The 13,554-nt window shown below is 58.9% G+C and overlaps 1 protein-coding gene across 2 annotated transcripts in view; it reads right to left on the minus strand.

Moving 5' to 3' along the window:
* Window positions 1-8,034: 8,034 nt before the first annotated feature.
* Window positions 8,035-13,554, minus strand: part of CACNA1C (calcium voltage-gated channel subunit alpha1 C) — a gene marked incomplete at both ends in the record, with an annotated part of 456,740 nt that continues 451,220 nt past the window's right edge. For both annotated transcript variants that reach the window (XM_082850933.1, XM_082850932.1), the window contains 5 exons: window positions 8,035-8,337; window positions 9,152-9,481; window positions 10,867-10,970; window positions 11,440-11,546; window positions 13,319-13,447. In XM_082850933.1, coding sequence (XP_082707059.1) covers window positions 8,035-8,337; window positions 9,152-9,481; window positions 10,867-10,970; window positions 11,440-11,546; window positions 13,319-13,447 — 973 coding nt within the window. The remainder of the gene's footprint in view (window positions 8,338-9,151; window positions 9,482-10,866; window positions 10,971-11,439; window positions 11,547-13,318; window positions 13,448-13,554) is intronic.

The raw sequence follows: 13,554 nt of genomic DNA on the forward strand, positions 1-13,554 counted from the left end.
GGCTGAGCCCCTCACTCGGCTCACGGGCAGCCGAGGGTCTTCCAGACCCATTTCCTGCGGCCTGACCGTTGGGCCGATGGGTCCAGATGGGCCTCTGAGAGCAGGGCCTTGAGAGCCTGCTGAGCCCACCTACCTGGCAAACCGCGTGCAGACAGGGAGCAAGACGGGGATACACAGAAAGAAGGCGGGAAAAAGCAGGCGCAGGAGAGAGTGCCAGGTGTGTCCACTGACCTTCCACCACGCAGCCATCCTGCCCCCTTGTAATGGGCCCAATGCATATCGACTTCTCTGGGCAGTCAGACCAACAATCACACCCCCTTGTGGGGAGAAAGGAGGAAGCGGGCAGAAGCAGACCTGAGGATGGGGAGGGGTTGGCCGGGCCTACATGCTGACCCAGAGAGCAGAGTAGCAGGGAGGCCGCCCATGCGTGAGGGCTGCTCGCGTGGTGACCACTCCCAGGGCGAAGCCTGGCTCCTTCCGTCCCACTTGAGGAAGCATTCAAAATGCAAGCAGAGCAGGTTCATCACAGGGCAAGTCTCCAGTCTGTTCCGGATGATTGAAAGCATCATTCTCAAACTTTGGCACTGCAGTCATTGCTGCTACCTAGTGATACCTCACAGCTGACTGTGACCCGAGGTCCCAGCTCCTGCTCTGGAAGCTGGACAAGTCGCCTCCACGCATGTTCCTCTCCTTCGAGCCTGGACTCCAGAGCCCAGGGTCCAGGTTGGGGGGCAGGGCTGGGGCCGAGGGCGCTCCAGCAGAGGAGGAGGGAGGGCGGCAATGACTCGCAATTGCCGGAATGGACTCGATCGTCCACGGGGACGATCTCGTAACTGTATCCAACTAAGACGTTATTTCTGGGACAAGTTATTTTTACACAGGGAATTATTCTGAAAGGTTGTCTGAGTCTGTTTAATAATCAAAAAAAAAAACAAAAACAACTTGCCTATTTATAGCCTTCAAAGTATTATTATTATTATTTTTTTAATATTTTGGCCGTGCCACGAGGCTTGCGGGGTCTTAGTTCCCTGACCTCGGACTGAACCTGTGCCCTCGGCAGTGAAAGCGCGGGGTTCTAACCACTGGGCCACCAGGAAAGTCCCCAAAGTACTTTCACATACATGCTCTCATCCCCCGACTTCTCTCCCCTTCCTTCCCCCCTCCCTCTCCTTCATTCAAAACCAATTTTGTGCCTTTCCCGATTGTGGGGTGGGGGCAGCTCTTGTCTTCTGCAGATCAGCCATTTAATTTCTCCTATTGTCCCTTGTCAACCTTTGACCATTCTTCTGTTAACCTTTTCACTGGAAGGTCAACCTTTGACCATTTTTCTGTTAACCTTTTCACTGGAAGGAAGACCTGGGTGATGAGACGAGTTGCTGAAATGAGGTCAGAGACCACCCCCGGGGTCTGATTCCCCGGGGTCAGGTTCCCTGCGTTCCCCTGGCCGTCCTCCCCTTTGGAGGACGACAGCGTCGTCTGAGAGTTAAGGGCGTTTCTGTGAGTCTAGGAAACGGGACGAGAAGGCGAGAGGGGTGACCCGACCGAACCAACGTAGACATTGTTAAGAAATTTATTTGCAATTCTTGTTTTTTGTTTTTTTTTTTGGTTTGTTTTTTAAATAACATCATTCCTTAGATAAAAATGCAATCTTACAGGAATATACATAGCGTCTCACACAGAGATGGCCCTGAAGCTCTTCTCGATTCCCTGGTCTTTCTCAAGGTGAGAAGGGACCCAGGCGAGGCCGCTGACTTGGGGTGATTTGATGATTACAAACTGTACAACAGTATTTACAACATGAGGCTGTGAAGCCGCAGGGCCCGGAGGGAGGTGTACGGGACGCAGGGGGTGGGGAAGGGATGGGTGCAGGGGCGATGGCGGTGGGGGCCCCGACCTCTGAGAACGAGCATGGTTCGGTGGGTCGGAGGATGAAGGGGGTCCGAGCCGGGACGAGAGGCGAGGCGGGTGGAGGGGCTGCGTCCGTACCTCCCGCACGGAGGACCTTGTCTTGGTAGCTCAGGGGCGTCAAAATAAAACAGGGAAATTGTGATAGCGATAGACACTCTGGAGCTTCACCAACCAACGGGGGGCCCGTCACCCTGATTCTTAGTGGACGTGTGTTTTCCACGGTGGTTCTTGCTGCTACATCACAGACTAGTCCAGACCTGCTTGTGCCTTGGACATCCCAGCCTCCAGAGCCAGACCTTATTCCCTCCAGGCTCTGGGAGAACAGTGGAGGGGGGCAGGCAGGGAGGTCGAGGCCCGACTCTGAGGGTGGGTGGGATGCCCTTGACGTGCAGGCAGTACGGGGCCTCGGCGTCGGGGTCCCCAGGGCCGCCTTCTGAAGGAGACCTTGGTGCTGGGTTGTTTCTTTAAAAACCGTCTACCCTTGAGTCCCAAGCTCTGTTTTTCCCTTTCAAGCCTCATCATGGTGTCTCCACGGTGGGACATCCTGGGGGAGGGGGGCTTGGAACCCAGTGACCCGTCTAGGGACAGGGCCTCCCCTGCCCCCCGCTCTGGGCTTTGGGGCCCCGCAGGCCACGCCCTCAGGAGCCAGGGCAGCGGGTGGCGACCGAGGCCGGGCCCCCTTCTCCCTCGCGCCGGCTCACAAACCCAGGGGCACCAAGGGTGGCGGAGCGGGAGCCTCCGGGCCGCACCGTGACTAGGAAGCACGGTGCCCCCCTCCGTGTCTCCTACAGACATGGCCCTCCCTGAAACAGGCAGCCTCTGACCCCAGAGCGGCTCAGATGTGAGCTCGGTGAAACGTTTTCTCACTCACGAGTCCTCCCAGGTGGTGGATTGGTGTAAATGTCTGATTCACGTGGACTGAGTGTCACACTACCTTTCCAGGAGCCGCATCCAAGTCACACTACTTATTCTGAAACCTGGGCGCCTGGAGGCCCCACAAAAGGGGAGGCACCTGCAGCAGGGCAGCCCCAACCCCCAGGAGGCTGTGGGCTCGGCTGACGTGACAGCCAAACCCTTGTTCCGCCCTCTAGTCCCCATCTGGGCGTCCCTGATCTAGGGGAGAGAGGGGATGTCCACGGAGGGTCCCACCTCCGACTGCTCTCAGGGTTCAGCGATTTGCCCAACTCAGCCTAACGGTATATTCCACATATTCCACTGCTTCGCCAGTTCCCCTGCAGAGAGCCCACAGGGAGGCTGTTCTAAGACCCCAGGGAGCCTCAGGGCCTTCGCCACCCGCCTGCTGTGGACCAAGCCTCCTAAAATCATGGCAAGAAAAAATCTTGACTTTAAGAGTGGTGGTATTTTCTCCATGAAGAGAAATGATATTTAGTTCATAGAATTCAGTCCGGACGGCACATTTCCACCCGGGGGAGCACCGCTGCTTCTCTCTCCAGTCAGCACGCAGCCTTCTGAGAGGAGGACAGAGCCAGGCGTCTTGGTCCCAGCCCGGGGGCCAGCGCCTGCCCCGTCAGGGCGCGGGCGCGTGCGCGTGCGCGTGTGCATGAGCACGTGTCGGCGTGCGCGCGTGTGGGGTGCGGGTCTCTCCCCAGCGATGCGGAACCCTGGCAGAAACGCATTTACCTGATGGTTTGCTGCCTGGCTTCACAAAGCAGGGTCTCGTTGGAAACAAAAATAAATAAATAAATAAAGTTAAGACCAGAAATGGCTTCACAAAGAAACTATGTTAGAATCTGCTCACAGGCCCGCTCTCACTGAACCGGGGGAAGAGGGAAAACGGGGGGCTGGGGAAAGGGAGGGAGGCCCACCCCGATGCGGGCGCAGCTGCCAGGAGAGCTGGGCGCTGGCTTCCCGTGGTGACCTCGGGGTATCCCCCCAGCCCGCCTGTCGTCCCACTGGAGCCCGTGGCCCACACGCGGGAGGAGTGTCCGCAGAGAGGGGGACAGGGTGGCAGACACCCCTACCGGCCAGAGACAACGGCTTGGCTGGGAAAACAGCACCAGAGCACTTTTATTTTTCTCTTCTTCTACGGTCGATCTTGAGGCCTCCGCCTCTCCGCTGTCCCGGCCACGGCGGGCAGTCACACCGGACACTTCCTTCCACAAAACGGGAGCAGACACAGGGGGTCAAAACATGCCCCCTTTTGCCCCAGTTTCCCTTCGGTTCAGTGCTGGCACTTTCCACAGACCAGAGCCTGGTCTTGAAGAAAACAGACCTGGCCTGGGCTCTGGTTCGACTGACCAGCGGCTTAGAGGGTCGACACCAGGTCGCCCGGCCCTTGGCCGCTTGGACAGCGACACGCCTGTCCTTCCAGGTCTCGCTGGGTGCGGAGCTGCCACCCCCGTGCCTAGCAACGCCTGTGACGATGGTCTGACGAGGCTGCAGGCCTCAACCATGCAGCCTCCTCCCTGTGCTGGTCTAAGTTCCGCTGTGTTGCTTGGCCTATGGGGTGGGGGACACATACTCTCAACTGGCCCCTGGAAAGCAGCCCTCACCCCCTCGATGACCTCCAAGCTCCTCCCTTTCAGGGGCTCTTCTTCCTCAGAAAGACATTACATTGGCCTTGGAGGGTGCCTCAGCTAACTGATGGGGAGACGGTGTGGCGGGAGGACGGCCGGCAGGAAGTGACAGGCAGCTCGGGACGAGGCCCCGCAGCTCGGAAGCCGCGGCGTGGAGGAGGATAAAGACGGGTAAGGCAGAGCCTTGGGTCCCAGTCAGACTGAGAAGATGAGGGAAGAGACTGGACGAAGAGCTTCTGAAGCAAAGCAGAGAAAAATTCACGGATCAAGCCAAAATCTGGGGGAAATGTCTGCATCTTAGCCCAAGACCCAATAGAACCTTCTAGGAGGGGGGTGGAAAGGAAACAGCTGGGGATCAAGTCAAGCACGTGAGTAACTGTAAGATTAAGATGGAAACAAGAGGCTGGCCCCTCAGGGGACAAACACAGACCAGCTCCACCAAGCCCTGAGCCTAAACTCCTCAAGTCCTTCAGGTCCTTGGCCATCATGGCTTTTCTCCTGCCGCTCAAGGGCTTCAGAAGACACAACAGCTCTGCTTTCCAGGGTCGTGGGAAGATTCTGTTCTGGGTGCAGAGGCGGAGACCACGCCACAGATGAGGCTTGGGAGGATGGGTGCCGCGTGTCCGTCCCACCCTCACTGGTCCTGCGCTCTGGCCCGGGAAGACCCCCCGCCCCTGGATGGGTCTTCCCGACAGAGACAGAGCTGACGGCAAAGGAGAAGCACGCCTGCGGTGCGCGCGGTGATGGGGGGGATGTGCTTGGCGGAGCCCTGGGAGTAGCTGTCATAAGCCCAGCATAAGCCGGTCGCTGAGATTCGGTGACACAGACGAAAAGCCCAGAAGGAAAACAGAAGACAGCACAAGAAGGCCGAGTGTGTGCCGGCGTGTGTGAGGTCAGCTAAGAGTCCACGGCTCTATCCAGGGGCCAAACGCACAGCAAGAGCTGGGGATCAACCCCAAAGGGCTCCGCTCTCCATCAGAACTAAGACCCTAGCAGCCGCGGCAGACATTCAGGGAAACGGGACAAGGGACCTGAATGTAACTCCTACAAGACCTCAATGGCACCGAGAAGGAGCCCAGAGACTGGAAGGGCTGGGCTTGGAGGAATAGGGAGCAGCCCTTGTACGTGTTCACCTGGGGGTGTGCGCATCCGTCCACCACAGGAAAGCTCATCTTCACGGAGCAGCGGGCGCTGCCCGGCTTTGACTTCTAAGTTGCTCATGTAAGTCAGCGCCAAGAAGGGCTGAGTGAGCCCGGGGCTGGAAGAGACTCAACGGGGAAGGTCTGGATGGACAGCTGGGTCCTGCTTCCCCCAAATCAGTCACTGTTGGAACCTGTTTGAAGGATGTAGCACCCGGGTGATGTCCAGGTGGGTGCAGGGGCAGAGAGACGCCCCCACAATGCCTCCGGCCCTGCCCTCACCACGAGTTCCCCACGCACCGCCCGCCCCCGGTCCTTGTCCCTCTGTGGCTGCCGTACTGCGAGGGGTGGGCTGGAGGACATCCTGCTCCAGAATGAGTGAAAGATGGAGAAGCGAGCAGGACGGACTTGGCTTTGGACGGACGGGATGCACCTGCTGCCTGGCCCCTGCTGTCGGCTGAAGACCCCCTCCTCTCCCCCCTCCCGGTCAGTGGGCACTTCCCTAAGGAACGCTCGTGCCAGGGCGGGGGGTGGTGAAGGGTAAGGTCAGCCACCTTTCCCAGGGGGGACCCGGTGACGAAAGAGGAGGCTTAGGGTGCCTCGCGGCCCCTCACAGTGCAGGGCTCTCCCCGGAGAAATTCCAACTCTGAAAACCAGGGCAGAGCAGACAGAGGGACGCGGGAAAAAGACGGGTCCTGATCTCTCAAAGCAAGACACAGATGCACCTATTACCCCGTCTGGGGAAAACTGAGGGAAATGGAAGAGAACACAAGATATGCAAAACAGTGATGCCCAAGCTTGCATCGGGACCCACACGGGTAGTGCCGGCACTTGTCACACAAATGACAAGAAAAGCTGTCCCCCTTTTCCCCAGCCACACGTAGAAAAGCACTTAAGAGCTCAAAGGTGAAGCTTGTCACACTCCAAATACAAAATGATTTACTTACATGCAGCAAATATACAAGAAGTGAATCCAAAAACAAACTTAATTCATTATATTCGCCTGGCACAACTGCAATTCAGTTTTAAAAAAATATTTGTAAAATACTGAGACTGACCTGAATTCAAGTATAACGGTCTCTTCAGCAGAAACACCCTCAATGCAGTGAAACGTTCGACGGAACAAATCGAAGCAAAACGCCTTCTGTGTTTCCCCCTTAAATTTCTGTGTGGTTTTTCAAACACGGTTTTAATGCCAACACAACTCACAACTGTGTTTTTAAAATGAATATTATTGCATTGTTTTTGCATATCTTGTGGGACAGAAAATGCAGTTACTGATTCCCGTTTCAGAAGCAGAGACAGTGGTTTGCTTTTGCTTTCAAACGGCCCCAGATTGACAGCTCCCCACCCTTACGCCCCAAGGGGAACTGCGGGCGGACTGGCGGCCCGGGCGTGGCGTGGCTGCACTCAGCCCGCGCCCGCACACACACCCCACCGTACACACGGCACACACACTCGCAGAGACCCGTGCTGCTTCCTCTCTCGGGCACGTGCTACTACACACATTTGTGCAAGACCCTACCAAGTGCATTGCTGATCACCTTTAAGTTATGAAACCAAACCGAAGAAATCTTGTCACTACCTAAGGAAATGATAACGAACTATCGGGCGTACACCACGGCCGGTAAAACTCTCCCACGGCGGCTCTGTTGAATCCTCCGTAGAAAAGGAAACCACGACCGTTAAATAATACAACAAAACTGAACCCGATTTACATTTGCAAAAGTGAAAACGGTAAGGTGGGTGGCTGCAAAACTTCGTAAACACTCTTCTCCCTCCCTCCCCCTGGGAAAACAAAAGTATAAAAAAACAAAACCCCCCAAATGAAAACTGCAACATGCTGTGAAGAAAAATGTCAAATCCCCAAACAAAAGAGCGCTGGACAGACGCTCAGCACCACCGGTCCTGTCCCGGCGGGCGTGCCCGCTCCCCCGGCGCCGACGGTGCGGCGCGGCTGTGACCGTGGCCGGGTGGGAAGGGCGTCCAGACGCGGGTGGCGCAGGGGGCGTGGCCAGCCTGGCTTGGGGCTGCAGCGCCCTCCCCTCCCCAGGGCCTGGCCGGGGCCTCCTTCCTGCCGTGAAGGCACAGGGCCCTGGCGCTATGGGGACGGTGAGGCGCGTATAGAATATGTGCAAAACGAGTTCTTGACAAGCAGAGTCGAAAGACACCCGTTTGGCGTAGGGTCCTTTGGGTGAGGGCTGAGGGAGCCGAGGCGGCCGCGGGGGGTGGGGGGCCCTCCCTGGTGCCCGCGCCCTCCCCCCACCGCTCCCCGCCGGACACGGACCGCGGCTGCTTCTCTCCTGGCCGCCGACTCGGTCTTGTCCCTACGAAATGAATGAAGACGCTGTTCCGGTTAACTCCAGGTCACGAGAACAGTGAGGCACTTCTGAAACGGACCCATTAGGAACATGGAGACAAATAAAAACCCGGCATCTCCGGCCCGGCTGCTACAGGCTGCTGGCGAAGGCCCTGCTGTCCCGGGGCTCCTCTCCGCCCTGGCAGGGCTCGGGGCTGGGCGCCCAGGCCGCGTCCTCCGCGCCCCCCTCTCGGTCTGGCCCCGGGTCCCTGCAGTGTGCACACGGGAGCAGGGTACCGTTGGGGCTCTGCCGGGCGCCCCCGCTGAGGATGTTGTCGGCCGCGCTCTCCATCTCCTCGATGGTCATGTCGCAGGCGTCGGCCAGCTCCTGGGTGGTGGCCTTGAGGAACCTGGGATCCTGAGCAAACTGCCCCAGTCCTTCTGAGATCAAGACCTGGGGGAGAGGGGGCCAGGACGGCGTTACTCCTGAGCCCGGCTCTTCCCTTCGGGGCCGGCGCAGGGGCTTCCGACTGGTCACTTCGGGAGGAGAGTGTGTGTACACGCGTGCGTGTACTCGTGTGTGTGCGCATCATATGAGTACACGTGTGTGTGCTTGCGCACCGGGCAGGAGTGGGACGGAGCACCCCTGCGGGCATTAGGGGCGTGCGGGCCAGAGGAGAGACGGCGGGGCAGGGGCACTGTCCTCAAAGCCAGGCAAGCTGGGTGCACGGAGGCCACAGGGGCTCTGGTCCTTCCCTCCGACCCACCCGGCGCCCCAGGACGCCCACGTGACCCTTTCCAGGAGTCTTCACTCTCCTCTGGTGACACTTGGCCCAGTGCCGCTGGCTGCGTTTCTGGGGGTGAGGATCCCGGGGACGATGTGTGCGTGTGTGTGTGTGTGTGTGTGTGTGTGTGTGTGTGTGTGTGTGTGCACGCGTGCACGCGTGTATGTGCAGGACACACCCGGCCCCTGCCCGCTCTGTCCCGAAGCGTCTGCCCCCTTCCTGGAGGCCTCGGGGAGCAGCAGGTGAGCCTGGAATACACCCCAGCCCCCGCCCGCGGCTCCCACCCCACGTGCCCTCACAGCCCCCCCCACGGCTCCCCTGCTCCCCGGCCAGTGTGACCGCCCTTCCTCGGCCGGGCTGGGCGCTCACGTGGACTTGAGACCTGACTGAGGGTCTTTCTGGCCAGGACACTTGACACCCCACAGGGCCCCTCCATTCTGCCCGTGGGGCCCCTGCCCGGCCCGCGTGGCTTGGCCTACTCACCGCCTCCACCAGGCTGCTGGCGCTGCCGTGGAAGGGCCGGCCCTGGGGCCCTGCCGGGCTGGGCACAGTGAGGGACACGGGCCGGGCCCTCCGGATGCCGCCGCTGGCCCCGCAGGGCGTGGGCTCCCCGGCCCAGGGGCCGCAGTGGACGGATGGGAAGCTGCTGGTGAGCTTGTCGCTGGACTCGGCCCCCTCCAGCCGCAGGGTGGGCACAGGCCGCAGGGGCCAGGCCGGGCCAGGCGTGGCAGGGGGCGTTGCATGCGGCGGGGGGAGGGCGCCAGGGGGATGGCTTCTCTGCAGGAGGGGGCTCAGGCCCGCCACCGCCAGCGCCTGTGGACACGACACGAGAGTGCGGGTCAGGGGGCCTCAGCCGTGTCCCACTGCCCGATGCTCGCACCCTCTCGGTCAGGCACCCGCACCTGGAGCCGCTCTCAACCGCCCTAAATAGACTCTGTGACCGTCAGTCTGCAGGGATCTTTCTCCTCTAAGCTCAGAAAGCCACGGGCCAGCAGGTCACCTGCTCTCTAGCCCTGGCCCCGTCCCCCGTGAGCCACGGATCCTCTCCACCTGCTCTGACGTGATGGGTCCGAGGAAGCAACACTGCCTGGTGGGGAGGCTCAGCCCGAGGGGCAGAGGGGGGGGACGTGGCCGCAAGGGTCAGAGGGCAGCTCAGAAGCATAGGGGGAGGCTGTAAATCGAGGGAGGTTTTCCTTCAGCACGATAAGCAGAGACGGGTGAAATCAGCTTCTAGAAATCCCTCAGAGAAGCACACGCGGTGTCCCCCAGGCTGCTGGCCTCCCTGCCCACTGCTCTCAAGGGCCCCCAGTCTGGGGTCCCGGGTCCCTGGGCATCTGAGGGAAGCGTAGGGCTCTGCTCGACGTTCCAGAAAGCCCTGTGGAGACCACGCGTATGCGTGCGCTGGCACATAGGCTGAGCAAAATCGTGTACTTCCTTGAGCAGAAATACCATCTCCCTGGCAGAGCCACGCTGGCTGCCTTAGGCCGACTGTAAGCTGTGATTGGCACTGAATGCCTTTGGGGATAAAAAAGTCATTTAAAGCAGAGGCCCGTGGTAAGGGAGTGTGTAATCACAGAGGGAAGAAGGTGGGAGAATCTAGTTCAGCCCCCAATTGCTTAGCTGTTGGAAATCTCCGTCAGTTCCAGGGTCCTAAGAGCCGCTTGGTGCTGGGGTCGTGGATCTCGCCATCTTTTGGCATCACCTAGGCCAAGAGCCAGTTCAGCTGCTGAATCTGCCTGGACCCGCCTTCCTGACATCATCCCTGTCCCTGACCGCGCTGCTGGAACACTCTCTGGTCATTTCCATATTCCAGCGGGTGGATTTTTGTGTAGCTAAATGTCCAGGTGTCTTATGGCTCCAGGTATGACCGCACCTGCCTGTCGTGTAGCCATGTCTGGGGAGGGAACATCTGGCCACTGGGAGGAGAATGCTCAGGCCGACCCGGAGCAGCTGGTCCTTCCAGCCTCCAGAGGGGCTCCTGCTGTCCAGGAGGACCTCCCGGGTCTCCCGCCCTGGAGAGCACGGTCCTCGTGTGGGAAGAGCCCCCTCCCCGGGGGCTGTTAGGGCCAGGGGTGGGGACACAGCCGTGGTCCGGACAGGAAGGCTGACGGGCATCTGGGGGGTTTGGTGCACGACCATCACAGGGTTGTCTAGCCTGCTAGGTGGTGGCCTGTGGCCTGTCCCAAAGTGGGGGCTACCTGATGGTGAACGAGATGCAGAGGCAGAACTGTCTTCTGAGAGATGTCTCCCCCTGGATTCTTCTGTCGCTTCAGACACTCAAGGTGGAAGGAGGCCCTTCGACCTGTGGAGCAAGTGATGGGTCAGCACAGAAGATGACACGGGGGACTTCCCTGGTGGCGCAGTGGATAAGACTCTGTGGTCCCAATACAAGGGGCCCGGGTTCGATCCCTGGTCAGGGAACTAGATCCCACGTGCATGCCACAACTAAGGAGCCTGCATGCTGCAATTAAGGAGCTGGTGAGCCACAATTAAGACCCGGCACAACCAAATAAATAAATATTTAAAAAAAAAAAAAAGAGGGAGAAGAAGATGACACAGCCCTGACGGCTCACACCAAGGGAGGGGCAAGGATGCCCCCTCCCCCCGTCCTGGGCCCTTCACTGAGATGCCGCATTAGCACACGTCCAGCCCACATCCAGCCCAACCGTGGGCCACTTGAGCCCCACGAGATGACGTTCCTCAGTCACCCCTGTGTGCCTGGCCACCGTCACGGGGGGGTGGCCACCGTTAGAGAGAGGGTCTGAGGTTACCTAGGGAGGCGGAGCGCAGGAAGCCCCTCTTCGGAGAGAGATGGATGTCTCTCCTGTCCTCCTCGGGGGGCGCCAGCTGCCGATTCTCATCGTCCTGGTAGGAGAGCCTGGAGCAGAGGACACTGGGCACTGTAACCTCCGGGCAGCCTGCTTTTTCCCTAGTGAGGGGACCCCCACTCTGTGCTCTCTAAAGGCCGCGCTCTCTGCTGTCACAGATGTTCCCGCGGCTCCTTCCGCCTGTGCCCCGTGTGTCCTCCTGCACTTGTGATTCGAGGCAGGGGGACCACCGCTGCTGAGAACGCTGGAAACAAATTCTGGGCCTGCAGCTCCTCTCTGCAATGCGTGCTCACAGGCGGATGCTGTCTACCACGGCCACTCCCCGCGCGAGACCACGCTTGTGCCCCTCACTCTCCGGGCCCGCCCACCCTTGGTCAGCAAGGGCGCGCACGTGCGGTCATCGGCGAGGGGCAGCTGCGGGCCCTTGGGGGTGTCTAGTGAGTCAACAGCTCCTGGGCCTTCTAACGGGGACTCGGTGAGAAACGGCTCCTCCTGGCCCAGGGCACACGACAGACGTGCCCAAGGGCCGGACTCGGGTCCACGATTACCTTCCCTGAAGCCGCTGCACCCGAGAGCCTCTGTTCTACCTTGGCCTGGGCTGTTTCACTGAAAAAAGCCATTGTAGTCCCTAAGCTGATTTTGCAACCCCTAGTGGAGCCGTCTGCACCCCAGACGCCTGCTTGTGTTCTAAGCCCTTCGTGTCACAGACGAGGCCACCGCCTGTGCCTGGTGTGACTCCACGTACTTTGAGGACAGAGCCTGTGCTCCTGGTGTGTTGTCTGCAAGCGTTTGCAGACATGCAGGGAGGGTTCTGGCCGAAAGCCACCGTGCGTGCCTGTGACGTTCAGCTTGGTCACCCTCCCTGTTACATTTTCTTCGCATCCAGACCGTAACCACTCTTGAAGCCCCAGCTTCTGTGTGACCTCGTGCCTGGTGCCTCTCTCCGACCTTGACCTTCTCTGAGCGCCTGTACTCTCGCTGTTTGCACCACCCTGTGAGTAGCTACTGAGGAAATCTTTATTTTCCTCCTCTGAGAGCCTCTTAGCTCCTGAACCAGCCTGTGGCCTCCCTTGGGTGCCGAGGCCGGTTCGTCCACCATCTAGCAGAGGGCCTGCAAGTACCAAGCACGCACCAAGCGCCTAGACGGTGGGAACAGATGCTCTTCTTGATGTTAATCAAGATGTTAATCTGCATCCTCTGAACAGCGAAAGCTGGAAGGCCTGGTCCTTCCTTGTGATAAAGTGTTCCTCTCAGGAAATCTTCTAACACAGGGTCAACTTTGTGAACGCAACTCACAGTCACAAATACATTTTATGGGACTTGGCGACAAATGCTTCACAAAGTAATACTACCTTTGTGACTTTGAATACGCTATTTCCTATTGTCCTTTTCTAGCCTATTCTATGCTATTCTGTGCTATGATTTCTTTTAATAGTGTTGATTGTAACCGACTAAGCAAATGTCACAGCTTCCTAATGGGTCTGGATCTGCAGTTTAAAAACCCTTCTCTTAAAAAATTCCGGCTGCTGTGGAAATCTCAGCTACGGCTGACAACAGCGCCCTCTGCTGGCAGCTTTATTATAGGCAGTTTCACGAATATTTAATTGTCAATATGTACACGTGTCAAGAAAGCCTAGGAAACAACGTTTAGCAGTTTTCCTGGAAACATCGTGTCATGAGGAAGCGCCAAGCCAACGAGGGGACCGTGTGTATGAGGGTGGGGGGCTTTCTCTGCTTTGCTGCTGCCAGAGGAGGATTCCAGGGACCCGCCCGTCACCCCCTACCCTCCCCTTCTCGGGCAGCCGGAGAGGGCAAAGCTCACATCTCCGTGCAGATCAGGCTGGGCTCGCTGCCGTACTCAGCGTCCTCATCCATCCTCAGGCCACAAGTCTCATCCCGAGGGGCCTCGTCCTGGCACACCATGGCTATCAGGCTGTCCCGGGAGGGGCACCTGAAGTGTTGGGGTAGAGACGAAAGTCAGCAACCGCCAGCCCCTCCCCTCCCCCAGGCAGGTGACGCATCACACACACTCACACACACACACACATACAGACACAC

The sequence above is a fragment of the Leucopleurus acutus genome, assembly GCF_964270905.1.
Source record: "Leucopleurus acutus genome assembly, chromosome: 11".
Classification (NCBI taxonomy): Eukaryota; Metazoa; Chordata; class Mammalia; order Artiodactyla; family Delphinidae; genus Leucopleurus; species Leucopleurus acutus.